The sequence below is a fragment of the Sturnira hondurensis genome, unplaced genomic scaffold (assembly GCF_014824575.4).
Source record: "Sturnira hondurensis isolate 20B ecotype Veracruz unplaced genomic scaffold, ASM1482457v3 Scaffold0022215, whole genome shotgun sequence".
Classification (NCBI taxonomy): domain Eukaryota; kingdom Metazoa; phylum Chordata; class Mammalia; order Chiroptera; family Phyllostomidae; genus Sturnira; species Sturnira hondurensis.
In genome coordinates this window covers 863,985-891,735 of record NW_028094846.1, presented here as the reverse complement: position 1 = coordinate 891,735, position 27,751 = coordinate 863,985, and the positions used below count along the sequence as shown (strand labels likewise).

General features: G+C 57.2%; 1 protein-coding gene across 1 annotated transcript; it reads left to right on the top strand.

Annotated features, from left to right (window-relative positions):
- Positions 1 to 557: 557 nt before the first annotated feature.
- On the top strand, positions 558 to 27,175 carry RGS5 (regulator of G protein signaling 5). Its single transcript, XM_037035060.1, has 5 exons — positions 558 to 687; positions 13,529 to 13,648; positions 18,515 to 18,576; positions 22,483 to 22,649; positions 24,724 to 27,175. The coding sequence occupies exons 1-5, from the start codon at positions 644 to 646 to the stop codon at positions 24,883 to 24,885; spliced, it is 555 nt and encodes a 184-aa protein (XP_036890955.1). The 5' UTR covers positions 558 to 643; the 3' UTR covers positions 24,886 to 27,175.
- The last annotated feature ends 576 nt before the right edge of the window (positions 27,176 to 27,751 follow it).

Here is a 27,751-nt window from a genome sequence, read left to right as displayed (position 1 = left end):
ACATAGACGGCAAGTTTCAACAGAATGTAAAGTTTCCAGACCTCATTCAATGACAGGTCCACAGTGAAAAAGGTCTTACTTTAAAACTTACACTTTTTGAAAGTAAAGTGCGGTAACAACCCTCCCCCACCCCCACACGCATTTCTGAACAATCCTGGGTTGGAAGGATCATGCCACGAAAATTATAAAACAGTTTCCAAGTGTTGATACATTAGTCTCAATACATTGTAATTCATCTCCTGGAGACCCTAGAAGCCCCCACTGGACACATCTCAGCAGCTTCCTGGCAAAGCCGGGGTCCCAGGGTCCCAGGTGGTTCTCCCATCCCCAGGGGACCGGCAGGCCCTGCCCTGGGATTAGCAGCTGCCGACCTGGTGGAGCCAGCAGAGCCTGAGGCGCCCCAGGGCCTGGGAGGAATGCAGCCTCCTCCCAGTGCAGGCTCCCCCCCCCCCACCCCCGCGGCTCCCCAGGCTCTGGATTGGCCGCCAGCCACACACCGCCGCCCCCCCCCCCCCACAGTGGCGGGGCAGGGCCTGCTTATAGTCCGCAGCGGGGCGGCCCAGGTCCAGTGCCCAGTTCAGTTCTCCAAGAAGACGCGCTCTGCTCAGACTCTGTGCTCCCAGCGGAAGAGTCAGCCACCAACATGTGCAAAGGCCTTGCAGCCTTGCCCCACTCCTGCCTGGAGAGGTGAGGACCCGTCTGGCTGCAGGGGAGGGCACCCGGAGGCGGCGGAGGGCCCTGCCAGCTGGGGAAGCAGGGGAGGCTGGGGCTGGGTTGCAGTGGGGGAGTCGGGTCCCCTGCGTGCCCCACGGAGGGTTTGCAGAGCCGGGCCAGGAGGGGGACGTGGCGGGGCGCCCACGCACGATGTGGCACACCAGGCACCTGCCGCAGCGCAGACACCTGCTCTGTGGCCGAGATATCAGAGTCCCGGACGCCACCTCACACTGCCAGGCCGATCTGCACCCTGTTCCCGTGTGTGAGCACCTTCAGGTTGCGTGGCACCTTGGTTTTCGGTCTGTAAAATGGAGCCCAGCACGTCGGCTGCAGGCTGAGCGGGAGAGCCGCTGACTGCACAGGGAACAGGACCTGTCTGGCGCCTGGGGGTCCTGCGGGTCCTGCGGGACCTTGTGGGAGAGGCTTCTTGCCTCTCTGTGCCTCTCGACCCTGACCCCGCTGGGAGGAAGCAGCCAGAATGCCGGGCAGAGCAAGGCCCTGGGACAGGAGGTGGTTTATCCGCCACAGTTCCTCTTGGGCACGGACACACCCCAGAGGCCCCTGGCTCCCCTGGAACCAGTGGCTGTTCTGGGGGGGGGGGTCCTAGGTGGGCTAAGCCATCAGGACCCGTGTCCAGCCGGTCAGGAAGTTCGCCCCAGCGATCCCCGCTGAGGCACGGGAGGAGGGGCCTCCCTCGGGTTTCTGAGAAATGGGTTTGGTTGGGCGGGGGCTGAGCCTCGGTGACTTGGTCACTGGAGGCGGGCCTGCGCACCCCCACTCGGTCCGAGAGGCCCTGGCGTGTCTCCCCACGAAGGCTGTGCGGTCGGTGGGCAGCCACGACTCCTCATGACCCCAGTTCCCGTCCTCTTTTTGGCGCTTTTACCCTAGAAATAGCCCCCAGAGGATGTTTGAAGAGACAGCCTCATAGCAAAGGGATCTGTGTCCAAGATGCTGAGACTGAACACAAAGCCCGCCCTTACTCCCTGGTGTCAAAAGAGAAGGTTACTTTTAAAAGATACAAAAACAGTAGCTCATTAAGCCGTAGTGATTAGAATGTAACCAAGGAGTCGACACTGGCCATCAGACCGACCTGGGAGGGCAGGCGTCCCTGTTGGTGGCTCTCAGCCTGTCCCTCGCTCTCTAGAAAGCCGGAGGGCGGGAGAACCGGGCAGGCGAGCGGCGCCCAGAGGCCCCGGTCGTGAGGGGGTGCCCGACTGTGTTCCCTCCCAGGTGTGCAGCCCTGAGAATCGCAACTCCCTCCACCCAACCTGAACGGGTGCCTTTCGCCTGCTTGTCACCTGAAACTGTCCCGTCCTTGCCTGTGGTGACTAGAGCCGCCTGGTTATCTGGGGAGCAGGCGACGGCAGTGGGGGTGACATCAGCCTGGCGTCCGGGGAACTGGGGAACGATCGCTGGGCGCTTGTCGAAAGCTCAGCGTCACCACTGACGTTGCCTTTGTGTTCCTGTCGCTGTCCTGTGGCCATGCACCATGGGTCCCGAGACACACAGCAGGGACACACCTGTCCCTGCTTCCGCCTAGCGTTTTGTAGCTGGGACACTGTCACCACTGATGGTCCCCATTTATGTCTTCTGATGCGGCCAATTCTTACGCTGCTGGGCGTAGCTGCAGATCACGGGGAGTGTCATGCTCTGGCCGAGGAGAGGCTGTTCCTGCATTGGGCCCCTGCACCTCTCGATTTCCTGGCACGTGGCAGAGCCCACCGTTATCGTGTGTATCCCTCATCACCCATGACCGTCGTAAATAGAGTCACCTTCTCAATCACAGTCCTGCCTCCTGGGAGCTGTGGGGACAGGGCGGCAGGGAGAGGCGGAGCTGGCAGCTGGTGCTGGTGACGGTCCCAAACCCCCCCCCCCCCCCCCCCCCCCCCCCCNGGTGCTGGGGACGATCCCAAACCCCCCCCCCCCCCCCCGTCCCCAGTCCCAAACCTCCCGTCCTGGCTCTGCTCGCTCCCTCTCCTCCCCACACCCCCCCTTTCCCATCTTCCTCCCAGGCCACTGAGGGAGCTGAGGTCACTCAGCCTCCAGGCTTAGGTCAAGGTATTTAACACCCGTGTAAAATAATTTAGGACCCCCCCCACACACACACACACGCATTGCAGAGCTGTGTGTGTTTTAGGGCAAGCTCGCCGTCGCGGCGGCAAGAGCGCTGGTGGGAGCAGGCTCGGTCTGGTCGAGGTCCGATCTGCACCCACGAACGGCCGAGCTCTCTTTCTGGGGGTCTGCTCCCCGACGGCCCTCTGGAGTCTCACCTCGTTTACGTACAGTGAGACTGAGCTGGTGCCAGCGCTGAACAAGAGACGCGCTGAGGGGGACCTTCTCCGGGTTCACGTCTCCCTAAAATTCGGGAGCAGCAAAGAGCCCGTGATTGACAGGTCGCCCAGAAGGAGCCCAGCCGGGCGCCGAGGGCACAGCTGTGGGCAATTTACAGGGATGCAAATTCTGCCTCATCCACAGAGCGCTTTAATCTCAGGAAATATTTCTGTCTCCACGTTCAAAGAGGCATTAACCAGAGTCCGCTTTGATGTATTTATAGGAGCTATTCTTTCTTTATATATTTAGATCTTTGAGACGATTGCTGATGAAAACTCGAAGTTGACCTCGCATATTTGTATATATTTAAAGAGAACAGTAATCTCTGTGGAGTCTGAGCCGCCAGGCCCACCCCCCCACCCCCCGGCTCCGGCCCCGGGGTCTGTCGGAGTGTGCGTGGGGGCGGATCAGGCCTTTTGGGAAGGGAGCTGAGTCAGCTGAAGGGCTTATCTTCCACCAGTGATTAATCAACCAGCGATTTTAGCCTTCTTCTGAAAATTCACTTTATTTCCAGGGCCTCTTGAACTTCTCCGAAGGAGATTATTTTTTTAAGTGAACAGCGCTCTTTGGGAAATGAGCAGAGTATTCTGACATATAAAGTGTTATTATTAGGGTTCCCCAAATGCCACCCTAATAGCAAGCAGCCAGCATGGTGACGACTGTTCGTCCACCGCTGTTGACGTCCTAATGCCAAGACCTCCGGCTCAGCTGACTCGGGCAGGGAGGGACGGTGAAGGCAGAGCTGGGGATAGAGTTCGCCCCAGGGCAGGGCACGGGTGCCACGAACCCCTCACCTGCGCCCAGTGGGTCTGCTTCCTGCTGAGGTCACACAGCTGTTGCTAGGGGCACGGTGGGTGTGACCCACAGTCACAGGGGCTCAGCCTTCTCAGGTGGGGCACGCTGGGGTGTTCAGGAGCTGTACACAGTGTATGGGGAAGTCGACGCTCTGGTTCTGTATTTTACTGAATGTTCCATTCTCTCCCCACCCCCTCCCCCTTCATCTCTGTTTTAGGTGGGTCTCACGTGGGCGGTTTGGGGTGGGACAGCGCCTCAAAGCAGGACCTCTAGTTAAGGACTCTTCCTGGGGCGGTGGTGTTCAGCCACGGAGGGGCCCGGGCTCCAGGGTCTGCAGGAGTCGACCGAGCCTGCTTCCTCCCAAGCCCTTGGGTCCACGGATAGAAAAGATGATCACAGAGTGAACTGGAGACTGTGGCGGTTAACTCAAACCAACTCAGTGAGGACGGACCCTAGACTCTCAGAGGAGCCGGCAGAGCTCCTGCTGAGTGTCGGGACATACCTCCGGGGAACAGGCGTGAACCAGGAGCTTGCGGTGGTGGAACGGGAGCCTCGGGATAAATCTGGCTGCAGAGGGTTCCGTGACGCTCTGTGTTGTTGAGACTGCGAATGGGCCGTTTAATAAAGGGGGGGCAGGCGCCAGGAAAGCCCCCCTTTCCATCCTTACTGGTGAAATAGTGTGGACTGTTTCTCCGGGGGCCGCTCAGAACTGCACGCCTCCTTAGGTAGGTGGGCAGAGAACTTGCTGGGAAATTTGGCCCCATTGGGGAGAAACGAGAAAGGCCCTGGGTGCTGGGACCCCTGGTGAGGAAGAAAAAGGCACCGAGTCCTAGGCAAGCAAGAGCAGGTGGGGTGGGGTCCTGGGGGCTCAGGAGCTTGTGGTTCAGGGAAAACTCTGCCTGACAGTCACATGGGGCTCAGGACAGCTCCTGAGAAGCCAGTAGTGGACCAGGTCCAGGCAGAAGGAGGGGCGAGGGTCCAGGCCACCACCTCATGCACGGGCCCTGCTCCAGCATCTTTGTACCATCCCCAACTGCCGCGGTCCAGCCGCAGCAGGGTCCAGGAGTCCCTCGAGGTGAGGATAGGCATCGGCACTGGGTAACAGGCAACTACACAGCTCAAAGGCAGGTGAAGCACTGTTCCATTTATTGCAAGTACAAGCAGGTTTTTATTTTTTATTTTTTTAATAATTTATTATTTTTTAAAGATGTTATTTATTTATCTTTAGAGGGGAGGGGAAGGAGAGAAGGAGAGAAATATCAATGTATGGTTGCCTCTCATGAGTCCCCTGCTGGGAACTGGCCTGCAACCCAGGCATGTGCCCTGACTGGGAATTGAACCGTGATCGTGTGGTTTGCAGGCCCACGCTCAATCCACTGAGCTATGCCAGCCAGGGTGTGGTATTTATATTTTCATTTTTGATAGTGATTAACATTTACAGGTGCATAGCATGATCAGTTAAGCAGAAAAAATCAATACAAAGGTAATAAGGAAAAGTACAAAAGTTCCCATAATTTTAAATTATGTTGAACAAAATTGTTTTGACCAGGAGAACCATTAATCAGACAACTTAAAATAGCTCTATGTACAAAGTTCAAATGTCCTATTATTTATCAAAGTTCTTAGAGTTAGTTATGGGGCAAAACGATACGCTAGACCGAGCAGAGGTTAGGAACTCATTATAAGTCTTTGTGATGTCTAATTTAGCTATCTATCTTTCTGTCTAAAATATCTCTCTGTGTACTAAGAACTCTATATTCTTAGTAATTATTTTTTACATGCTTAATAGCTAACTAGTTTCTCTATTTTTTTTGGCCTGTCTAATTATAATAGATATATATCCCTATTCAAGGTAAAGGAGGGGCTGTTATTCTAACAACTCCAGACATTCAGGGGCTATTTCATTAGAGGGGATTTGCCTCCGGACTTACTTAAGGGGGCTGCTTCGGATATTCCAGGCCCCCTACCAGCTAATATTATTTTATCCTACAATTGCTTAATCAGGTCAGGGAAGGAGGTGTTATTTTGGGGAAAGGCTAGGGTGATATTGTTCTCAGCCTGACTTAGCTGTTGTTCAGCTCTGAGAATGGTCAGCATTTCTAGGAGATTCCAAATTATCAGAAAAGTAAAGGTTAGAACAACAAGAGACAGCAAGACTAAGATCAACACCATATATCCATTCATGCCACGTCCGCCAGGCCAGAACACGCTTCTTTGAAGTCGTCCTCTCCGTGCTCGGACTTTGTCCGACAGCACGGTTGGCGGAGCTGGACGTGGCACCCACCTTCTCTTCAGGCCAGTCTGGGGGGGGTGCTGAATTTCCCGCCCCAGGGCCCCCCGCCCCAGAAGACCCTCCAGTGGCCCCTACTCCCTGCTCCCATGATTCAAGAGATTTGTGCAGGAGAAAGATTTTCATCTCCCCGGCCTAAAAATTAAATTACCGACAAGACAGCCTGTCCTTGGCACTCAGAGGGCCCTTAATGGTCAACGAGGATGGGAAGCATTTGGCCACCGGTGGGGGTCACCACGCCGAGCTGCCGTTTCTCCCGCAGGCTCTGGGTTCTGACCTGTCACCGCCTCCCCTCCCTCCTTCCCGGGTCTGGGCCGGGCCGGGTTGCCAGGGCCCAGTGCAGACAGCAGCTGGGGGCCAGAGCCTTGCGTCTGGAAGGGCCCTGGACGGGTGGCCTCATCTGTTTTCCCTTGTCAGCCGGGCCTGCACCCTGTCACGGGAGAGGTGGTATCTGGGGACAGTTTGGGTTTGGGGGGCCAGCGTCCATCCTGCTGGCCGGATGGACCTGCATTTGTCGGGTCAGGGTCTCTCGTAAAAGCACGTGGCTAGAGGCCCGAGGTACCGGGTCTCCATCTTTCTCCTCCGAAGTCCCAGTCAGCTCTCGGGCAGCAGGGGTCTGCGCGGCGTTGTAAAGGCAGAGCCCCCGGCAGGTGAAGAGCACGGAAGCCTGGTGGACGGATGGTGTTCTGGCCTCCTTAGACGGCGACTCCTAAACCAACACCTTTTAGGAACATTGAAGACACCCAGAGCAAGGAGGGACACAGGTTCAGCCCACCCTCTGCCTTTGCCTGGCCCCGGGAACGGCAGTGAGGTGGGGGAGAAGGACCTGGGGGAGGGGGCGGACCCCTGCCCCAGTCCTTCCTCGCTGTGTGTGCTTGGGAAGGTCTCTGGCCCTCTCTGGGCGTTACCTGTGAACGAGGGTGTCGATTTCCCTGACAGACAGTCTCTAGAAATCAATGAAAGGATGGTCACACCAGTTTCTCTCTGCACTTGCTCATCATAACCGCGTCTTTCATAAATACTACAGAGGAGCCCTGGCTGGGTGGCTCAGTTGGTTGGAGAATCAGCCCACAGACCAAAAAAACCAGCATGCGGGTTCGATCCCAGTCCAGGCGGGCCCAGAAGGCAGCAGGTTGAGGTTCCGCCCTCCCTCCCTCCCTCCCTCTCTGAAATCTGGAAAAACCTGTCCTCGGGCGAGGACTAAGGACTAGGACTATGACAATGAATTTGTGAGATGGCACAGTATTTTTACTGTTTCACCCATAACTCTTTCAGCAGGTTCCCCTTTTTAAAAACCACGCCAACTCTTCATAAAACACAGGCGTGAAAAACCATGCTCGTACTCAAAAACAAACGATTCCTTCATGTCAGAAACTGTGACGCGGGCTCTGGACCCCCTCGCACTGTCTTGGCAACTGGAGCGTTTGAATCCGGAGCCTAACGGGGTCCTGAGCGTTTTCCTCTGGGATTCAACTTCATGGTTATCAGGTGGATAAGCACTCGCTGTGGCCGAGGGTTCGTGGTTACGTAACTCACAGTCCCACACACAGTCAGGCCCCGGGGACAGAGAGGCCAGGGCTGGTGACTTCCCTGGGGACACTGACCCCCCAGGTTTGGAGTGTTTGGTGGAGCGGGTGTGGGAGCATCCACTGTCACCAAGAGCGTGACCGGGGACCTGTCGCCCACCCTTCCCATCCTCTTACAGACTTCACAGAGCCTCTCATCTCTTAGTGCTAAGCTGCGCCTCTGCCTTCCTCTGGGGGGGGGACCCAGCCCCTGCCCCAAGGGGCTTTCACACAGTCACCCCTCCCCCAGGCTGAAAGGGTGGCCCCGCCCCCCCCCCGGGGCTCCCACTGAGGTGGGTGAGAGTCTCTTAAATCCCCACCCCCATCGATAGGCTTTCTCTCGGTCGCTTCTTCCTCTTGGCACACGTCTGCCGAGTGGGCTTCTCAGATGCCAGTGGGACAGGCTCTGTGCACCCGAGGTGGGGGCGCAGCGTGCTGGGTGGGGCCCAGGGTCCTGAGCGGGAACCGGCTTCCACGCCCCGTGAGCAGGGATTGCCTCAGCGCTCCCATCTGCGGGGGATGGAAAAGGCTCTAAATTCTTTTCAATTGTCCTCTAATGCCCCACCGTCCCCAGAGCACAGCGTGTGCCCCTCCTGGAGTGGGCGGGGCCTGACAGTTGTCACGGTGCTGAAGTGGGGGGCCGGCAGGTGGGACCCCCGCTCCCTGCAGAGCGAAGGGGAGGGTGGGAAGGGTCTCAAACACAGCCCTTCCCCGGGGGCACCCAGGGACCCTGGGGCGGCAGGACTGCCAGCGGCGTGGGGCGGCCCGGAGGGGAAGTTCTCTCGGGGAAGGACCCGGGTTTATTCCTGCGAACGCCGGCCTCCTCTTGCCGGATCCTCGGGTGAGGCCAAGTCAGAACCCCTCGCCCCGACTTTCGGGACAGCGCTGTCTAATTCGGTTTGAGTGGAACGTCTGCTGTGGGCACCGCCCCAGGGAGTCGCTCGCCCCCCGGCATCTGCCGCGAACGGGAAGCCGCCCACGCGGGTCCCACCTGCGTGTGGAGAAAAACGAAGCCGCAGGAAGGGCCCTGTGGGTTCGAGGCTCCGAGAGTGCTCATGGGATTGGGGGCTGGGAGAGGGGTCTGGCGGCGAGGTCAGAGGGCACAGAGGGCCCAGCCCGGTCAGCCGAGGCCGAAGGATCCCGGGGACCAGTGAATAGACGTGGGGAAGGTGGCGTGAACCCGAGAAGACGGTCCGACCATGTCAAGCGTGTCTGACGGTTCACCAGGCCTGAGAACCAAAGCCAGGGGCTGGAGTGGTGACCGGTGACCTGACGTGCTACCTTCCAGTGCAGGGCCTCTGCCCTCACCTCCGAGCCGCAGCCCTGAACAAGGAGCACCTGTCTTCTCTACAAGGCGGAAGCCACGTGAGGTCAGGAGCAAGGTCTCCTTGACCTTGGGAAACACGCCCCCCTCCCTACAGTGCCCAACGCACAGCGGTGGCGTTATTGACATCTCAGACGACGAATGGAGAGACCAGTGCGTGAATCAATAAGTAACCTTGAAAACAGGGATCTTGGGACTAAGGAGATGCTGGTACAAGACGCTGGGCTGGGAACGGAGGGGTGGTCTGAAATCATATCTGCCCTTCAGACAAGAAAGTCCTGCTGGGTCAAACCCTCCTACAAATTCGGCAAAGGCACTTGTTGACCCAGCGCTCCGATGCGCTGAGGCCATGGGTCTGCACCTCCTTCAGCCAAGTTCATGGGAGAGGACACGCTACGCGGTGGGACTCACTGATGGAGGGATGCTGTCCGTGTGGACGTGAAGGAACGGCTCAGTGAATTGCATTCTCCTCCCCTCCCCCTTCTCCAGCTTCTCCTTCCTTCCTTTATCCCCACTTCTCCTTCCTTCCTCCGTGTCACAGAAAGCAAGTTACTGAGGTGCGGCCAAGTGCAAGGGCGAACCGAGTCTCAAGTCCCTCCTTGGGACCGAAAGCTAAGTGACATGGGCCCGCGTAGCGGCCAGTCCCGCCAGGGCCCTGTGAAGCTCCCCCGGGGACGCCTGCTGACCCGTCCGCCTCCGGAACTCAAAATAAACCATAAACTTCTGTCTTCGTTAGCTGCAGGGCCGTTTTCCAAGACGGGTCATTATCTGGCTTCCCAGGGGAGCTACCCAAACCCAGCAGGGCTGCCAACGATGCGGAATAAGACGGGGCGGAAGGTCCGAGGGGCCAAATGCCTGTGTCCTGTCGTGCCCTGACCCCCTACTCGCTCCTTCATCGCCCCTGGTAGCCTTTTCTGATTGATGAGTGGGTCAGGGACAGGCCACCAAACCATGGGAAATCGCTTTCTTTCCACAGGAATCCCTGCCTAGGGCGTGGCCATGCTCAGAGAAAACAACACTCTCCTTGTCTCTGTTATTTTATTTTATTTTTGTTTCTCAAACATTTTATTTATTTATTTTTAGACAGGGGGAAGGGTGGGAGAAAGAGAGAGAGAGAGAAACATCAATGTGTGACTGCCTCTTGCACGCCTCCCCGCTGGGGACCTGGCCCTCAACCCAGGCATGTGCCCTGACTGGGAATCGAACCAGCAACCCTTTGCTTCACAGGCTGGCGCTCAGTCCACTGAGCCACACCAGCCAGGGCCGTTTTATTTTTAAATCACAGTTCGGGGCAGGTGACATGCCAGTGGGATGCCGGGCTTCGCCGGGCCACAGCCAGGTCTCGGCGTGGTGCTCTGTGCCCTGCGTGTCTGGGCTGTGCGTCCCCGCCACTCTGCCAGGATTAGGGTCGGTAACTCTAGAGGGTCCACGAGGGTTGAGCTCGGTCTACTCTGGTCTGGTCTGGTCTATGTGTTTATCCTTTCAAGAAATGTTCCTTAGCCAACATGCCCGTGCGAGACGCTGTCCGCGGGGAGGAGAACAAACACGCCTGGAGGGGAATAGAGGAGGAACTCAGACTGTTCACAGTGTATATATATGTATGTGTGTATATATACATATATATACACACACACGCACACAGATGTGAGGGAGACACTGTACCATCGCCATTTCGAGTAGAAAAATGGCAGCTTAGAATGGAAGAAACTCACCAAGATCGCTGAGCTGATCCGCAAGAGCCAGAGGCGTGGAGTTCATCCGTCCAACCAGGACGCAGTGAATTATTAACGTTCCCCAAGTCAGGGGAGACGACTACAAACTCCAACGCGTGGTACAAACTGAGAGTTAAATTAGAGGTGACGGTGATAGTGCTGGGATGGTGGTGGGATGGTGGTGGAGATGATGGCTACCATGTTTTACCTGCCGTGTTCCGGCCAATGCCAGGCCCTGGGTTGAGACGGGAGCTGTGAACGAAGTAGGTGCTGCCTGTATGTGCTTGGGGACCAGACATTCTGGTGGGAGAGACCGACATCGCTCCGGTAATGTGACGACGGGGGGTGTGACGGCGGGGGATGTCGGGGTGGGGAGGAAGCCCGGGGCTCCCCACCGCACAGTCTTCCTGCTGCCACATGAGTGTGCGGTTCAGCTCCCCGAGGCCGTGGCCTGTGTTCCTCACCATCAGTGTCTCCCGCCCACTTCTATGGATGACCAGGGAATGCCTAGCATGTGATTTACACGTGTGGGCCCCACGGGCAGCTGTCCCATGCGTGTCCAAGGCGAGGGCCAGCTCCACAACCCTTGAGACGCCCAGCGCAGGACTTCGTAACTCAGTGGCTGTGGGACAGTTTGGCTCGAATGTCGTTGTGTCTTGAAAGAGTCAGCACGGTCTCTGTCTTCACGCACCTGGACTTCCTCCGCTCGGTGTACGGCAAGGTGGTAGCATCCACTCTCAGTGCGCCCACAGGCAGCAGGGGGCCAGGCGGCCCAGGACCTTCCAAGGTCACGTGTCCCAGCCTGTGTCCCAGACACAGATTACAAACTGCACAGTCCTGAAATGACTCAAACCCCCTGCCGACTGAAATCACTAATGTGAGTCATCAAGAGAAAGCATTAGCTTCCTCTGAATTTTACTTAAAATTTCACCCAGAAGGTGGGAAGAGGGTCACATGAGAGGAGGCGGAAAGTGCCACTTGCTCACGAGCGTTCCCGCAGCGCGGCCGGGAGAAACGCCTGCGTGAGTCAGGGCCGCCGGGGCTGAGCTACATCATAAGCACGGGGGAAGTACTCTCCTCGGATGGCATTGTCTGAACGTGCAGTCACTGTCCGATGCGTTCCTGTTTGTGTCAAAGGGGAGAACCAAGTGGCAGTTTCGAGCTCTGGTTGGTTTCACCTTCCATTTGGTGCATTTTTCTCCGGCACTTGTCTCGGTGCCTCAGAGTGAAGGTCACGGCTTTTTGTGAATTACATGCCGGCTTTTCTCACCTTCGTCCCCCTCACACCCACCACAGCTGCTCTCACGCGCCTTCCTTACCGTGGCCGTCCCTCCGCTGGGTGTTCACAGCAGCGAGGCCGCTCTGGCCACAGTGTGTGCGTCCCCCCCGCCCCACCCCGAGGCCCTCTGAGGCTTTACTTTGCAATCCGCCTTGCCTGGGAGACAAATGTGAGGGGATTTGTGAGCAGCAAAACCGAGATATTTTTAGTTCTCTGTGGCAAATATTTTTGTGTGTTGACTGTGTTGCTAAGCGCCGGACCGCACGCAGGGGTCAGAAGGCATTTAAGACTCAGTTTCCCTCTTCGGGCTGTTCTCGCCGCAGCCTGGAAAATGGACACACACATGGGTAACCATCACGCCCTGTGACCGACTCCACGTTAAAGGCCTGTGTGAAGTGTCGAGGGGATGGGAGCAGGCGGCTTTTTGGCTCTGCCCATCTACGACAGCTTGTCTTGTGGGTTCATGTTTAAGATTTGTTGGGTTTCGCCCTGGCTGGTGTGGCTCAGTGGGTTGAGCCCAGCCTGTGAACCAAAGTGTTGCCAGTTCAATTCCCACTCAGGGCATATCCTGGGTTGTGGGCCAGGCCTCCAGCAGGGGGCATGCAAGAGGCAACCACAGATTGATGTTTCTCTCCCTCTCTCTCTCTCTCCCTTCCCCTCTGAGAATAAATAAATAAAATCTTTAAAAAAAAAGATTGGTGGGTTTCCTCTTTAATTCAGACACGTGGCAAGATAACAGACAACTTAGCAGGTTAGTTGTGAAATTGCATCCCGTGATGGTGCCGGGCTCAGCGCGCCAACCACACGGACCCTCTGATGCGCGGAGGGTGGGAAGGAGCGTGACGCGCGGAGGCTGGCCCGTGGAGGGCTCACGGCCTGGAAGACGCTGCAGCGGCCATTCTGGAACAACGAGGGGTGAGGGGCTGGGAAAAGTCAAGCACAGTGCACGGGCAGCATGTCCCAGACAAGACGGTCGTCAGGCAGGAGAGGCTGAGTCCACGGCGGGATGTGGCCGGGGGGACACATCTGTGCCGCCGTTTCATGGACGGGAAATCGTCCAGGAAATCGAAGCAGATTATTTGTTCGCATATTGGGCATCTTGCAGAGCCCAGAGCCCGCAGAAGCCCAGCAGGCAGTGGGGCCGGGGGGCCATCTATGGACCCCCGAGTGGGACCTCATCCCTCATGGGCCGGGTCCTTGTCCATGAGAGACTTCAACTCTCCACCGTTTGTGTCTTCGCCTGTGAGAAGGGAACAGCACCGCCACCTCTGCCGTGTGCGAAGCAAAGTAACACGTATGAACTAAGGTGAGGGTGTGGCCATGCGTGTTAACCAGCGACACTGCACCGCCTCCAGGACGCTGGCTCTTGGAACCCGAGTGCCCTGTTTCCTGCAAGGCGTCCTGGCTGCTCTGGCAGTCGCGTGGGGCCTGCAACTTTTGTGTCCTGCACGGGAGGGAGTGTCTGTCTCAGATCCGGGTCCTCTCGGGCGCCCTTGTCCACTCTGTCTCTTCTTCCAGGGCCAAGGAGATTAAGATCAAGTTGGGGACGCTGCTGCAGAAGCCAGACTCGGCTGTCGACCTCGTCATTCCGTACAACGAGAAGCCGGAGAAGCCAGCCAAGCCAGCCAAGGCCCAGAAGTGAGTCATGGGTGTGGGTCATCCCCCTGGGTCCCTAGAATAGGGTCAGGGGTGCTCGGTGCTCAGCCCCCAGCCCCTGAGGGGTGCCCACTGAGCTCAGGCCCCCCCAAACTGCTGCTACCTAAGCATCTCTCTACTCTGTGTCTGGAGGCAGGATACTCAAAAGTAAAGGGGAGGCCCCCTCGGGACCTTGTTGGCGAGACAGACCAAACCTTAAAAGGGGGTGCCAGCCACCTTGTGCCCTGGTCGCTTGCTGCTCTGGGGTCGGGTGACCCCAGCTGTGACCCAGTTAAAGGAGACCGCCCTTGCGCACCTACCAGAGGTCTCCAAGCCTCCCCCACCCAAGCAGAGACACACCAGGGCGAACCCCCTTGAGGAGGAAGATGCCCAGGTCGGGGCAGGCCATTTAACCCCTCGGTTTCTCCCCCAAGTTGTGGCATCGCCCAGTCCCACAGCGGGACAGAGGACCGTTCCCGGCCAAAGGCATGAGCCCTGGACCTGCTATTTCAGGTCAATGCGCGTCCAGCAGTTTCCCCCCAACCCGTAAGTCAGAATCCCTGACAACAGGGCTTCTGCGGCTGTGTCTCACCCCCAGCTCCCCGCACGCACCCCCGTCCATTTAGGGGGAACCGAGGTTCTAAACACTGAGCTGGGCGGCCGGGAGCTTGGCCCACCGTCAGCCCTGGCCCCACCCGACTTAATGACAGGACTCCCAGCATCCACACCACTGGCCTCCGTCCCTGCTGGGACAGTGACACTCAGTCTTCCCTTGGAGACCCCGGGGGGAAGGGGGAAGGAGAGAAGCCGCACGTATTCAAAGTCTGCCTCCCTTACCCAGAAGCTTCGAGGTGCCCCCAGGAGTGTGGTAAAAATAGGGGAACCCCATTTAACCTCCATTTCTTTGTAGATTTAACAATGTGTATAAATTGGCCCGTTTTGTTTCTGTACAGACGACATTGGACTTCATAGAGTAGCCTGGTTGGGAGACAGATGGGTCGCCCTTTGCTCATCCTTTTTCCGTTCGCCAAAGTGGATATTTCCACTCTCCCGTTTTCATTACTTCCAAGCCACCCCCGACCAGAAGGGAGGCATAATTGAGTTCTCTGCCCTCAGAAAGGGGACGCTAATCCTGGTGGGGTGCCGGCACCAGGAGGAGGAGACCCCGTTTTAACAGGTCAGAGAGTCTGTTTGGAGTCGGCAGTGTGGTGCTGGCCGGTCTGCTGCGGTTCCCTTCACCAGTGAATCCGGGAGCGCATTCCCGGTGCGGCCTCTCTGCTCGGAGGGCCCGCCGGGGCCACACGGACTCTTGGGGGCCACTGGGGCTCAGGAGAAGCAGTTTGGGAAGGAAACCTGGGGCTATTATGGGATCATTTTCTTGCCTTCCAGCCCTCCTTCTTGCAGAGGTTGGAATTGTTTTTGGGAAACTCATCATGCCCCTGGGGACTGCATTCACGGTGCTTTCCCACGCATCCCCAGCCCCCACGGCCGCCCACCGCCTGCTGCTGGGCAGGTTTCCCAGCCTATCGGGCTGACGGGCTGGGACTACGGTCCAGGCCAGCTCGACGACCTCCCTCCTCCCCACTTCAAAATTTCTCTGTGTTGTTTCTTATTCATGAAAATAAGCCTCAGAGGACAGAATAAACCCTCGCAGCCAGGAGGTATTTTTAACCCCTTTTATCTAAAAAAAAAAAAAAAAGGCAATTCTTTTTTTTAAAGCGTTTTCTAGTTTTTTGAATATATTTTTATTTTTCTCATTAGGGAAAAAAAGTAGAACCATGGAAAAAGTAGGAAAGTGTGGCGTTCGTCCCTACCACCCAAGCCAGCCTCTCTACCTGGGTCGGAGCGGCCGGGGGCGGTGGCCCCTGTGTTGCCCGCCCACGGGAACAGACCAGTGCGCACATGCACACTGTCCCAGGCCCTCGGCCCCTCCGCGCCTGTCCCTGCTCCCTCCTGCTGGAGGGCTCTGTGCGCGGAGGGCCCTGCTCCAGCGTCTCCTTAAACGGCTTCCCCAGCCCCGGTGCCGAGACTGCAGCCCACACGCGGGTCTCACCCTCAGCTGGTCCCCAGCCTCTGCCGGCCAGCTCAGCCTGTCTTCCTCGCCGGCTGTCCCGGGTCTCCTGGGAATGGCCCGTGGACCTGGCCACCGGTCCTCGTGGCAAACAGCACACAGATTAGTGAGCCACGTGGACCCGGTTCGCAGGCACTGTTTCCGTGGCCTACCACCCCCATGGTGACCTGCCGGGGAGCCGGCAGAGACATTCTCCCGGTGCATCCTATTCTGCTGTCTCCTCACCACGCCGCCTACTGCGGCTCCGCTGTGTGTCCTCACTCTACCTCCCAGCAGCTGCACACACGTGGCCCCACGCACGGCCAGTCCCGGGCCGGGGCGTTCGGGAGCGTCTCCGCAGCCCTGTGCCCGTCGGCCGCACAGCCAGCAGCGCAGTGAGGGGAGAGGCGTCAGGCCGGGCTGTCTGGGCCTCAGAAAGTGGCAGGTGTTCGCCGTGGCAGGTGTTCGCGTCTGCGTCCCTCCCCGGTGCCCGGTCCCTGTTGGTCACAGGGTAGGGGCTCTGTGCCCCTGGACCTGAGACCCCCTTGCTCTGCGGGGGCAGGGAGGACGTGAGGGCCGATCAGACACCAAGTGCCAGCGAGGGGCTGGCATTTCATTTCCCGGGCCGTGAGCAAGGGCGCGTGGGGACCGCACTGGAAGTGACAGGTAGACGCGGGACAGTGCAGCTGTTCACGGAGGACAGAGACCCCGGTGCTCGGAGAGGCCGGCGCAGGTTCCCACGGTCACAGCCACTCAGTGTCAGAGCAGGGACAGCTCCGGGGCTGAGCGTGTTCACACCTAAGTTGGGGGCTCCTCGCGGCTGTCGGCACCCAGGCCCTGGAACACGTCAGGCTTGGTGAGGGCCGGCGGACTTGGGGGCAGGGCAGGCTGCCCCTCAGACACCCCACCTCCTGCCGCCACCAGCCGCGTCTTGCTCAACCGTGTCCTCGGCTCAGTTTGGACTAATTGGTCCCCGAACGGGCCATGCACGCGTCCTCTCCAAGAGTCGAATCTCGGCTGTGATGTGCCGCAAACAGTGAGCATTAGTCCGGTTCTCCCAGACACGCAGGGACAGATTGGACCCGGGAACAAGTTTGAGCCAGGTGCACCCATCAGTGGCATTTCTTGTGCCTATGCCCGACTGGGGCCACCAGGGAGAAGGACGGGGAAGGTGATTTCACAAGAACTCTTATAAAATCAGAGATTCAGGACAGGACGCAAGCCTTCTTTCATGTAGAGATTTCATGTCCTGCAGTATCTGCCCGTGATTAACAGGGACGTGGTGGCGTCTGTCACACGCCAAAGACTGAGCCATGGCCCTGAGGACATGCAGGTGTGCGAGGCCAGCGCCAGAAACGTAGGCGGGAAGGAGCAAGGACCAGGACGAGTTCTCGGGGGAGGCAACACAGAGGAGCCAGGACAAGTGTGGGACCCCAGGGAATCCGTCCTTCTCTGGGCAACGATAAAGTGAGGCAGAAAATGAAGGGACACACTTATAAGCCCTTTGCACGTCCTTTCTCCTTCCTGCGCTGCTTGCGCTGGGCGGGGAAGACAGGCGGGGAAGGCAGTTCATTAGTGGAATTAAGTTCCCAAGGACCAGAGCTGTGGTTTTGCCCTGGGACGCCTGAGCTCCTCGCCAGGAGACGAGAAGAGAGTCCTCGAGGCATTTCACCTCGATCGTCACTCTCGTCTCTGGCGTGTGTGACCTGCACACAGTAAACCTGACGCTACGTGAAATGTTAGTCATGGGACTGGGTCTCCAGGTCTGTGTGTGTCCCGCCTCGAGGCAGAGGCAGGCACCAGTCACTCACGGGACTTTCGCCCAGAACGCCAGGGCCCCCCACCGCCTACGTCCACACAGGCGGGGTCGGAGCCTGGAGCCTCAGCAGGCCCTGCTTCTCATCTGTCTAATTAGAGCCCTAAGATGTTGTTTTTTCAAAAACCCAGAAGCAGGGTTTTTCCTGTTCTGTCTGAACGGTGAGTAAATGGGAGCTACAGAAAAGTCCTATTAGGAGAAACATCTTTGTCAGCTCCGATGGAGGTCTCGTTAGTCCGCGTTGACGTGACGATGAGGAAGTCACGTCCCCGTGTGAGCAGGTCAGCCCTGACAGCACCGCGAGCCGAGCTCCCCAACAGCCCTGCCCGACTTGCCCTGCCCTCAGGGGGGGTGGAGGGAGGAATTGGCAGTAACTGGGGTGGCCACAGGGCATGCAGGGGCCTTGGCTGGGGGGCCCCCACCCTCCCCTTGGAGTGGGGCCTGGACCCTTGGCGTACAACTTCCCTGTTCTCCACGGAGAACCGCCTTGCTTCTTAGGAAGCGGAGGATCGGTGAGAAATCGACAGCCTGTGCTACCTGGGCGGGAAAAATGCAGTCAGCCTTTTAAGAATGAAGACTCGCCCCCGACACACATTCCAGCTTCCAGCGGCCTCGCTGGAGGGGTGGTGGGCGTGGGCATGACGTCTGAGCCCTGTGCTGACTCACCCGGGGGTGGGCAGCGAGTCCCAGAATGTGGGCCCCACCCCCAGGTGGGCCCTTACTTCATTCAGTCCCATTTAGGGGGGAAAAACTCACAACGGGAGCCACCGGCACGGTGTCTACCAGAATGTCACACGCAGCTTCGCGACAAACAGACCCCACTTCCGAAAGGGGCCCCACCAAACCAGGTTTTCCAGAGAGAGGTGAAAACGTACAAAGCAGCCATCTGAGAGCAGACCCAGCCCCTCCGTCCCAGCTGTCAATCACCCTCGTGCTTGTGGTTCTGGTGGTCCGCATCCAGCTGCCTCTAACACCATGGTTGTTCTGTCTCCACCTGTCGCAGGCCCCCCCCAGGGGAAGCTCTCCAATGGCGTGACTCCCTGGACAAGCTGCTGCAGAACAACTGTGAGTCTGACCTGTCTTTATGACGCCAGCATTTCCCAATGTTCCAAAGTGACCTCCACCAGGGAAGCTGAGAGGGGGCGGGCGTGCTGGAGACCAGGACAGAGAGGACTCGAGTTTATAGGCCACGCCCACGCCCGTCCACAGGGGCACCTGTGTCCTGACCCACGTGCCCCCACCAAAATTACTGCATCGGGCGCGTGTATCTGAGAGATACATTCCTTACTAGTAGGTGCTGAAATACGAGAAAAAAAAACCTAAAACACGGCACATTTGCATTTATTATATTTATGTAATAAAATACACAGTTTCCATCTATTTTCAGTTACAGTCTAGAAGTTATTCAACAAACAAATGTAAAAACATAAAGAATATTTCTTTTCCTTTTCACATAATGGAAATGTCACGATTGCGGAAAAATACAACCGAAAAAGGTCTTCAATGTTAATTAATCAGAATCTTCAGTAACTGGCTTTGCAAACATTTGTATCGGCTCCGCAGACAAGGCAGCTGCACTCATGGTGTGAATACTCACGACACTTGCAAAGCTGTTTTGATAAGAGACTCAAGTAGCACACGCTGGATTTCCTCAGCATTTCTTGCATTATCAAATTGATATATTTTTCCAGCCATTTTCAACAGTAAAGGAGAAAAAAACCCACAACACTGACTTTGAAGTTCATGGAAAAAGCACCAGAGCAACACGGACTTCAAGGTTCGTGGTGTCTCCCAGGTAGCATTTGTGTGTAGAAAATCACACACATTCGCTGTAGAAAATCACACACATAAGGCGTGTGGTGAGCAAGCTGACGGCTGCCACGTCATGGCCGAACGCTCAGCCAGCCACGCCCCTGAACCTGTGTGCCCGATGCATGTAACAATATTTAAGAAAAGAGTGTGTCTGTATCTCTCAGATCAGCCGCGACCTCCGCAGGCTAATATCTCCATGCAGAACAGCGACCCTGCCCCTTCGGGCTGGGCCTCGCTCGGGACGGGTCAGTGCGGGCGGAGATGCCGTGGTACCCCGGGCGGAGGGCGTGCTCACCCTGACCGTGGCCTCACCGCTTCCGTGACCCGGCCAGGGTCGCGAGGTCCCTCTTCTGGCAGCACACGGGTCGTGGCTTCCTGCCAGACCGGACAGAACTGCCAGTGCGATGCCCTTCCAGGCCGATGCCAAGACACCTGAACCCACCTCTCCCCTGACCTATGACCCTTGGCGTTTCCAGGGCCGCCTGTGTCACGCGCCAGCCCCCAGTACCCAAGACTCTCCAGAGTACCGACGGGGCTGGTCAGCGGCCGCACCGAACTGCCCTCCCACCCTCTGCCTGGATGCTTGGTTTGTTTGCTTCACGGGTTGATTGATTTTAGACAGAGAAATGTTGGTCTGTCATCCTACTCACTTACGCATTCATCGAGTGGTTCTCGTATGTGCTCTGACTCCGTGTCTTTTCTGTTGAGAGTCTCCCCGTCCTGTCAAAGCTGATCTAAATACTAAGTGTCTGGTCTTTCTTCCTCCCCCTGAGCTTCCGGAGACATTTGTCTGCACATCGATCATGCTGCTTGATACTTGCAACTTTGTGCTCAGTGTTTGCTACTTTGTATTCTCTGTATACATCAATTTCCTCCAGCTGCGCCTTACAGACTCGTTGGCAGCTGGGATTTGGTCTTTTTGATCCAGAAAATTTTGCAACAGGAAGTGAACAGTTTGGGGAAAATAAATATTTGTTGAAGAGTCCACTCTAAAAAAATGACTTTGCTGAAGACATCCACCCCGTATTTCACCATCGTCATCCCAAAATGGAGTGTGGAATTTTGTTAGGTGCTTTGCAAGAACGAGGATTTAAAAGCCGTTTCTCACAGGATCTTTCAGCCCAGTCAGCCCAGAGTAGATAACAAGCAACGTGTGTTCAAATCGTACGAACAGTTTTTCGTTGTTTTGCTGGGTCAGCGCCTGCCTCCCGCGGGATGTTGAGTATCTGACATTCGGAGGCAGAACACTGACACCTCCGTTTTTGGAACTTTCTCAATCTTACCCATTTTTTATCCTCTTTGGGTTTTTTTGTGCTACACAGAGACCCTGCCCTGGCACCTATAAATTGTCCGAGAAATGTTTACTGACTCGATGGATGACAAACGAACTCACTTTGCTTATTGAGCCCCAAATCCCATTAACTCAGAGGACAATGGTTGTCAGGTGACTTATTCATGGTCGTACAGAGACGGTGAGGGGCCCCCAGCCACCTGGCAGGTGACGCTGACATGCGGTGAACACTGAGAGCCCTGGGCCGGGTGTTAATCGCTGTCGTTGAGAAACCTGAGAATTAGCAGGACTGGTTCCAGGCCTTCAAGCCGTTAAGGAGAAGGATATATAATTATGTCCCCACACACAGTCCATTTCAGCCACAACGATGCTCAGGACCCTGTGTGCATCGGTCTGGGGCTTCGAGGGGACAGAAGCTCTCACTGGGCTGAGCGAGACGAGTGGGAGGCATCGAGAAGGTGCCCAGGGCCTTTGACTCAGAAATGATGAGACTCAGGCCCGCAGGCGGAAGCAGGCCTGTCCCTTCTCTCTCCTGCCTCTGGAAACCTCCCTCCATCCTTAGAGAAGACATGGAAGTGGGCTCTCTCTCTATATATAAACTGATTTATTAGAATTTCCATGTTAAAGACATGTTTGTGCAGAGAGAGAGATGTAGTCGACTCTGAAAAGGGAGGAAACAGTGAGCAGGTAGAGGGGTTTCCCTGCATTCTCTCCAGCGCCTCTCTGTGCCCTCAGCCAGGGACTCCTCACCTAGCAGTTGGGGCTTCCAGCCGCAGAGCTAACTGAACACGGGGTCAGAGTAGCTACAATCGGGTTGAATTTACTCCGTTTTATTTTGTTTAAAGGTTTTATTTATTTATTTTTAGACAGAGGGGAAGGGACGGAGAAAGAGAGGGAGAGAAATAGCAACGTCTGGTTGTCTCTCACACGCCCCCTGCTGGGGACCTGGCCCTCAACCCAGGCATGTGTCCTGACTGGGAATCGAACAGGTGACCCTTTGGCTGACAGGCTGGTGCTCAATCCACTGAGCCACACCAGCCGAGGTGAATTCAGTCTGTTTTAAAACCGATGTGTAACTGGTGGGCACAGCCTCTCCCCTGGTGTGCTCTCGGCCTCAGGCCCCTCCCACGCATCCTTCAGGGCTGAAATCCAAGGTCACTTCCTCCCGGAGGCAGGCGGGGGCCTTTCTTTCCATCTTTCTCTCTGTCTAACCCCGTCACTGTTTTTCTCGCGTGAGTTCCTTTGTTGTGCACATGTGTTTCATGCGGTCATTTTCCTTCTGCTCCCCCCACACTCTGTCGCTCCATCAGGCAGGACCTTGAGTATGTCACTTACTTATGACCCATTACAGGGCCTGATTTGCTCAGAAGTCATCCGCAGAAAGAAACAAAAGAATTGTAAGTCGCTTACACACAATAATCCAAGCTCCTATTGCTTATATGCCAAAGCCAAGTCTGAAATGTATTTTTTTCCTACTTAAAATCCAAAATTAGCAAGTACCCACTCTTGGTCACAGCTCGACCTGAGGCTGTCTGCAGGTGAACCGCCCTCACCAGCCGACAGATGGACTTCGGGTTTGGACCCAGCTCCGCCTCCCACCCGCCCAGGAGGGAAGGGCAGGTCACGAGACCTCCCTGCCCTCGCCTGTAAAGTCGGGCATTAGTCACACCCGCCTCTTCGGTTTGTAAGGGGAAGTAAAGGAGGGGGCTCGATGAGGTTCTTGGAGCGGTGACAGGACCTCAGTGTGTAAGGAGCCAGCCCAGGCCGCACAGAGGCGGCAGTGATCGGTGGGCAGGCGGACAGAGAGATACGTAGACAGACAGGTGCATCTGTTTTATCTCATTCCTTCGCCTCGTTCTCCTCGCTAGACGGACTGGCCAGCTTCCAAAGTTTCCTGAAGTCGGAGTTCAGTGAGGAGAACCTGGAGTTCTGGATGGCCTGCGAGGACTTCAAGAAGACCAGGTCCCCGGACAAGATAGCGGAGAAGGCGAAGAAGATTTATGAAGAATTCATCCGGGCCGAGGCCCCTAAGGAGGTTGGTCCCGAGGGGCCGGTGGGAGGGCGTGGCCCTGAAGGATGCAGGGGGCAGCAGCCACCGTGTCCCTGTCCCGCGGTTTGGGACACCTGCCGGGTGCAGAAGCAGGGCAGCGTGGCCGAGTGGGTGCGAACTTGAACCCTGCCCCCGCCCTGGGCCCGCAGCCTGGTCCCGCAGCGTGGCCCCGCACGGGGCAGCAGGTAGGAATCACAGGCCGTGTCGTCTTGGCTGGATGTGTGAGTCTCTCTGCCCCCCGTGACTTCCTTGGTGAAAATGGGGATCAGGAAGACGGCTCTGCAGACTGAGGGGGTGGACTTACACGGTGCGTGCGTCCGTGTCTGAACTAATTAGTGCTAACGAGCGTTCCCACCCCTCACTGTTTCTCTTCCCCTCTCCTGCCCTTTCCTTTCTGTGGAGTATCTTCTACCCCTCAACACCCCTCCCCACCCTTAGTCCCTCCCCGGGCCTCTGCTGTTGACTGTCTGGGTAGGACAGCAGGCCCCCTGCTCACGGAAATCCGCTTGGCCACTGGAAGATGGGATCCCACTGGTGGCTAAAGACAAGATGGATGTTGATCTCAAAGAAGCCTTGGGGCAGTCTATCCGCCCTCTGCTATTTATGAAAGAGGAGTCGGAAAGCCTTCTGGGGGCCTCCGGACGGCCACCGCAGAAACCGACCGTTCATGAGGTTTCGGTCACATCGCCCTGGTGCCGAAGGGTGCCCCATAATCCCCTCTGGGCATTGAGTGTTTCACGAGATGTGGGGTCAGCCCAGGAGTGGTCCAAGCAAGCCCCGTGGGTGGCAGCTGACCTCGGTCGTGGTGTGAGAGGGACCCCCACCCCCACCCCCACAGTGTGCCTATTCCCTCCTGGGCTCTCCAGGCTCTGGTTCCGAATTAGTACAGACGAACTATACACCTGTCTGCCACCAGGGGGCGCGCTCCCCAACACGGAGCTGGTGGTGGGAGCTGGAGGGCGACATGGAGAAGGTGAGGGCCCCCCAGAGACGTGGGCACAGCCTTGCTGTGCAGGAGACTGAGCTGGGACCCTCTCCCGCCTCCTCCTCTGCCCTCAGCTTCCCCCATTCCTGAGGCCATGGTGCTGGGCAGCCCTTTCTCTGCCACCACGAGTCTCTGTTTATGATGTTAGCAAGGAAATAATGAGAATTGTAGAGGGATTATTTTCTGTCACACCCGGTCCCCTTCGCGGAACTCTGGGGTTCGTTGCAATCTCTGGGCGTGGCCGCCACCTGTCGGTGAGGGGCTCGTTGGTCTGCACCCCAGGAAAACGCTGTCCTTGGGGCTCCTTACTCAGACACTGGAGTTGTCACCAAACAAGGAGACACTGAATATGGCGTTGCAAAGCAGACAAAATCCTGGCTGAGTTTCCAGCCCCAGCAAACGGTGGTCCCCTTTCGAGGGGCCAGTGGGCGCTCACGTACGGCCTGGCCTGCGTCTTCTGAGCTTCGAGATGAACTCGCTGCTGGATTCAAAGTCTGGGGCTCTGGTCTCAACACGCCCGTTGGCTCTGTGACCTTGAGGAAGCCACGTCACCTTGATACACGTGTGTCTATGTTTTCCCTTCCCTGTTAGAAGGGAAGGCTGAGTCTCGGGGTCCAGAGGGGTCAGTAAGGCTCACATGCGTCTGCAGCCACGGGGACTCTGGCACCGAGTGCCCGCCTTACACTGGCTGCGTCTTAACCCGAGTCACACACTTAACCAGAGTCAACAGTGGCCACCCCGGGCCTGGAAAGTAGCAATGTTAGCTCTCACTGTTGCTTTTAATTGTCACCCAAGGATATGTTTGTGGATTTTAGAGAAAGAAAGAGAGGGAGAAACATCGACGCGAGAGAGCAGCATTAATCGTCTGCCTCCCGTCCGTGCCCCAACTGAGGATCGAACCCCCAACCTTAAGGTGTCCGGGACCACACTCCCACCTGCCAAGCCGCCCGGCCTGGGCGATAGCCCTCCCTCTGTCACTGCCCCCCGCCCCGGGGTCGTGTGCTTTGTCGTGTGCTTTGCTGAGAAGTTTCACCTCCCACCCCCCCTCATCGTGGCCCCTTGCCCCGCCCGCAGGTGAACATTGACCACGTCACGAAGGACCTCACGGTGAAGAACCTGGTGGAGCCCTCCCTGAGCAGCTTCGACGTGGCGCAGAGGAGAGTCCACGCCCTGATGGAGAAGGACTCGCTGCCCCGCTTCCTGCGCTCCGAGCTCTTCCAGGAGCTCGTCAAGTAGCCGCGGGGACCGCGAGTGCCTCCCCCACGGCCGCCCGGCCTTCCCAGCAGATGCCCTCCCCTCCCTTCCTGGCTTTGCTCCCAGACACCCACGCGGGGGACCCCGGCGGTTGCTTCCGCGTGAGGCCTGCGTGCTTTTGGGCGGTTATAGTCTGAAAGATTTCCTCTCCCGGCTTCTTCTTCCGGCCCCGACTCATGATTAAGCTCCACTCAGTACCTTGTGGTCAAACCCCGCTCAGAATCCCGGCGAAGCTCTGCCCCAGGCAAGGAAACAGGTGTGTGTGAGGCCCCTCGACCGTGGGCCTTCGGTTTAGGTGACAGGTCACCCGATGTTGGTCGGACAGGCCGGGAGTGTGGGGGGCCGACGGCCAGTGAGATGAGTTGGCCTGATTTGTCGTGGACGGGGGTGTCATTGGCCTGATTATTTCTGACCTTGGTCGGTAGACGGTGGTGAACATTGCACGAGGCGCCGCCCCCCGATTTCCTAAGCAAATCATTTACAATGTTGTTCTACCCCTTAGAGAATCTTCATGGAGGTGGAGGTTAGAAGCCAGGCATAGCTCCATGAACGTGTTGTTAATCCATCTGAACACAACTGACCTCGACTCTTCCTTTGTCCCCCCAGACACCCCACAAAGTCACCAAATCCTGCATTAAGCCAATGACCTGAGATGGACAATGGGCTCTCTTATAAACGTACCTAAGCCTCCAGTGTGTGGGCCCAAAGATTCAACCGTCCCACTATTTTAAATCCGTGTAAGGGTAACATTCGGACACTTTTAACTCCAGAGTGTAAAAACAAAACGGCTGCCGTTTCTCACCTCACAGTCTAGAGGGTGGGGGCTGACCGGGTGAACGGCCCCGTGACGCTGCGTGTTCAGTAAGTGACGATCGTCTGAGAGACAGGGAGTCATCTCCGGGGAAATGTGACCTGCTGGCCCACTGGGCTTTCTAAGCGAGGGGCAGCGTTAAAGGTCCCCGTGTGTCCCAGAGGAACGTGACCGTCCCGCAACCCCCGACCCCTCCCCGCTCCCCTCCCTGTGTGGGTACACTGTCACCCCCGGGCACGCTCACCCCCACCCGCCTCGCACGGCTCATCGCTCGCCACGCGCTGTTAGCAGTTCCCAGCTTTAACTCTGTATCTCACTATTGTAAGCGTTGCTAGGATATCTTCGTAGCGTGAGTCGATGTGGTCAGGTGAAGTCGTTGTTTGCCTGGTTTAGTAATAGGAGAATCACAGCGAACCGTGGACGAGGGTGACGAAGACGAGGCCGCTGAGCACATTAAAAAGCGAGTGTTCCTGGGGATGAATAAAGCCCTGAACTGTTTTGGTGGGAGGTCGCGTTGCCCAGTCTCCGTTTCCTGGGTCTTTGTTCCCTTCCCCTGCTCCGGGTTTCCCGAGGCTGCAGCCCATTTCCCCAGTTGTTTTCGAGGAAGAAGGAGAAGGGAGCCGTTCCCTTCCAGTGTCCGTCCGGCGGACACGCAGGGGGGTTGCTGGGTGTCTCCAATTTTAGTTACTTCAGAGGCTCATCGGCCGTCCCCAGCCTGGGCGTCCACTTCGCATTCTGCACGGGGACGGGACTGGGGGGTCAGTCCGTTCCCGTCCCTCGCTGCAGCCGGCTCCGAGGAGGCCCTGTCTCCGTGCCGTGGGCAGCCAGGCCCGGTCCCGCCCCAACACGAAGCGGCCGCCCTCACCTCAAGCACCCACGCAGCTGACCGGCAGCGGGGGGATCCCCTCCCGGCCCCCAGCCCCACGGCCCCAGCAGCCAACGCTGCTGGCAGTGCTAGGAACCAAGAACCCAGGTCCCTTATTTTTCCCTGGATGCCAAAATTTTTCGAGAAAATGGTTAACTTAATTAAAAATGGGAATGCTTTATTCACACTGTTGGGAAGGGCTACATATTTGAAAATGCCCAGAGAATTAACTGGACATCACAGAGCTCACCCGGAGGGGCCGACTGGGTTCACCGGCGGTGGGAGGGCTTGTGGGGTCACTTTTCATAAGCAGGACCCAGGAGGCGGAGGCAGGAGACCCCCGAGGGCAGCTGTGAGGGGGCGGAAAGCAGGGCACCCTCCAGGCGAAGGGTGACAGTGATGTGGGGTGCAGACTCCTAGACATGAGCTTGAATTTGAACCCGTGGACACACACCAACCTCTTCGAACCTGTGAACACAATGAAATCGAACTCACCCTGCAGAAAAGCCAAACGCATCAAAATTGCCCTAGAAAAGTTCTCTGAACTCTTTTGGAGATGTTTTTAAACTTAGCCGGGCGGTGGGGGGAAGGAAAAGGAAAAAACCACTGTGTTACTAAAGTCTCCATGGTAACGCAAAGACCATATATTTTTTTAACTCTGGGAAAGATGGTCTGGGATGGTCTCTCGGGGAGGGAAACTGTGTAACAGCTGTTTATGGCTCCCGCCCCTGCCCCTCCCCCTCCTCCTCCCCTGCCCCTCCCCCCAGTACGTTGCCTGGGAAAGTAGATGGCGCAGGCGCCTGGCGTGAGCACGTGCCTCCCAGGGACCGGCCAGCCACGGCTGTAAGTGCACCTGGGATGTGACAGGCGGGCCGTGGAAATGCGTATCTGCCCCTCCTTCTTGGGGGGAGCCCGGGGTTAGGCCTGGGGTGGCCTGTGACTGAGTCTTTCTCCCCCGGTTGAGGCAGTTGGGGGTGGGGGCAGGTCAGGACTAACTTGGACCCCAAGGACGAGGCAGACTGTGGGCTCCAGAGGGAAGTGGGACCCTACGTTCCAGGTTTGTCCACTAAAGCTGTGCTCATCCGTGTGAACACCCCACCCACGTGCCCTCCCATGCCCACACACGCGTGCTTTCCCCCAGACAGACACCCCTGACATCTGGAGCTCACGGA

Bases quoted from the DNA above. Each gene is read 5' to 3' on its own strand.
- RGS5 (XM_037035060.1), top strand. From the start codon at position 644: ATGTGCAAAGGCCTTGCAGCCTTGCCCCACTCCTGCCTGGAGAG. The intron at 13,649-18,514 runs GTGAGTCATGGG...CACCTGTCGCAG, and splicing joins AAGCCAGCCAAGGCCCAGAA to GCCCCCCCCAGGGGAAGCTC. The intron at 22,650-24,723 runs GTTGGTCCCGAG...CCCCGCCCGCAG, and splicing joins GGGCCGAGGCCCCTAAGGAG to GTGAACATTGACCACGTCAC.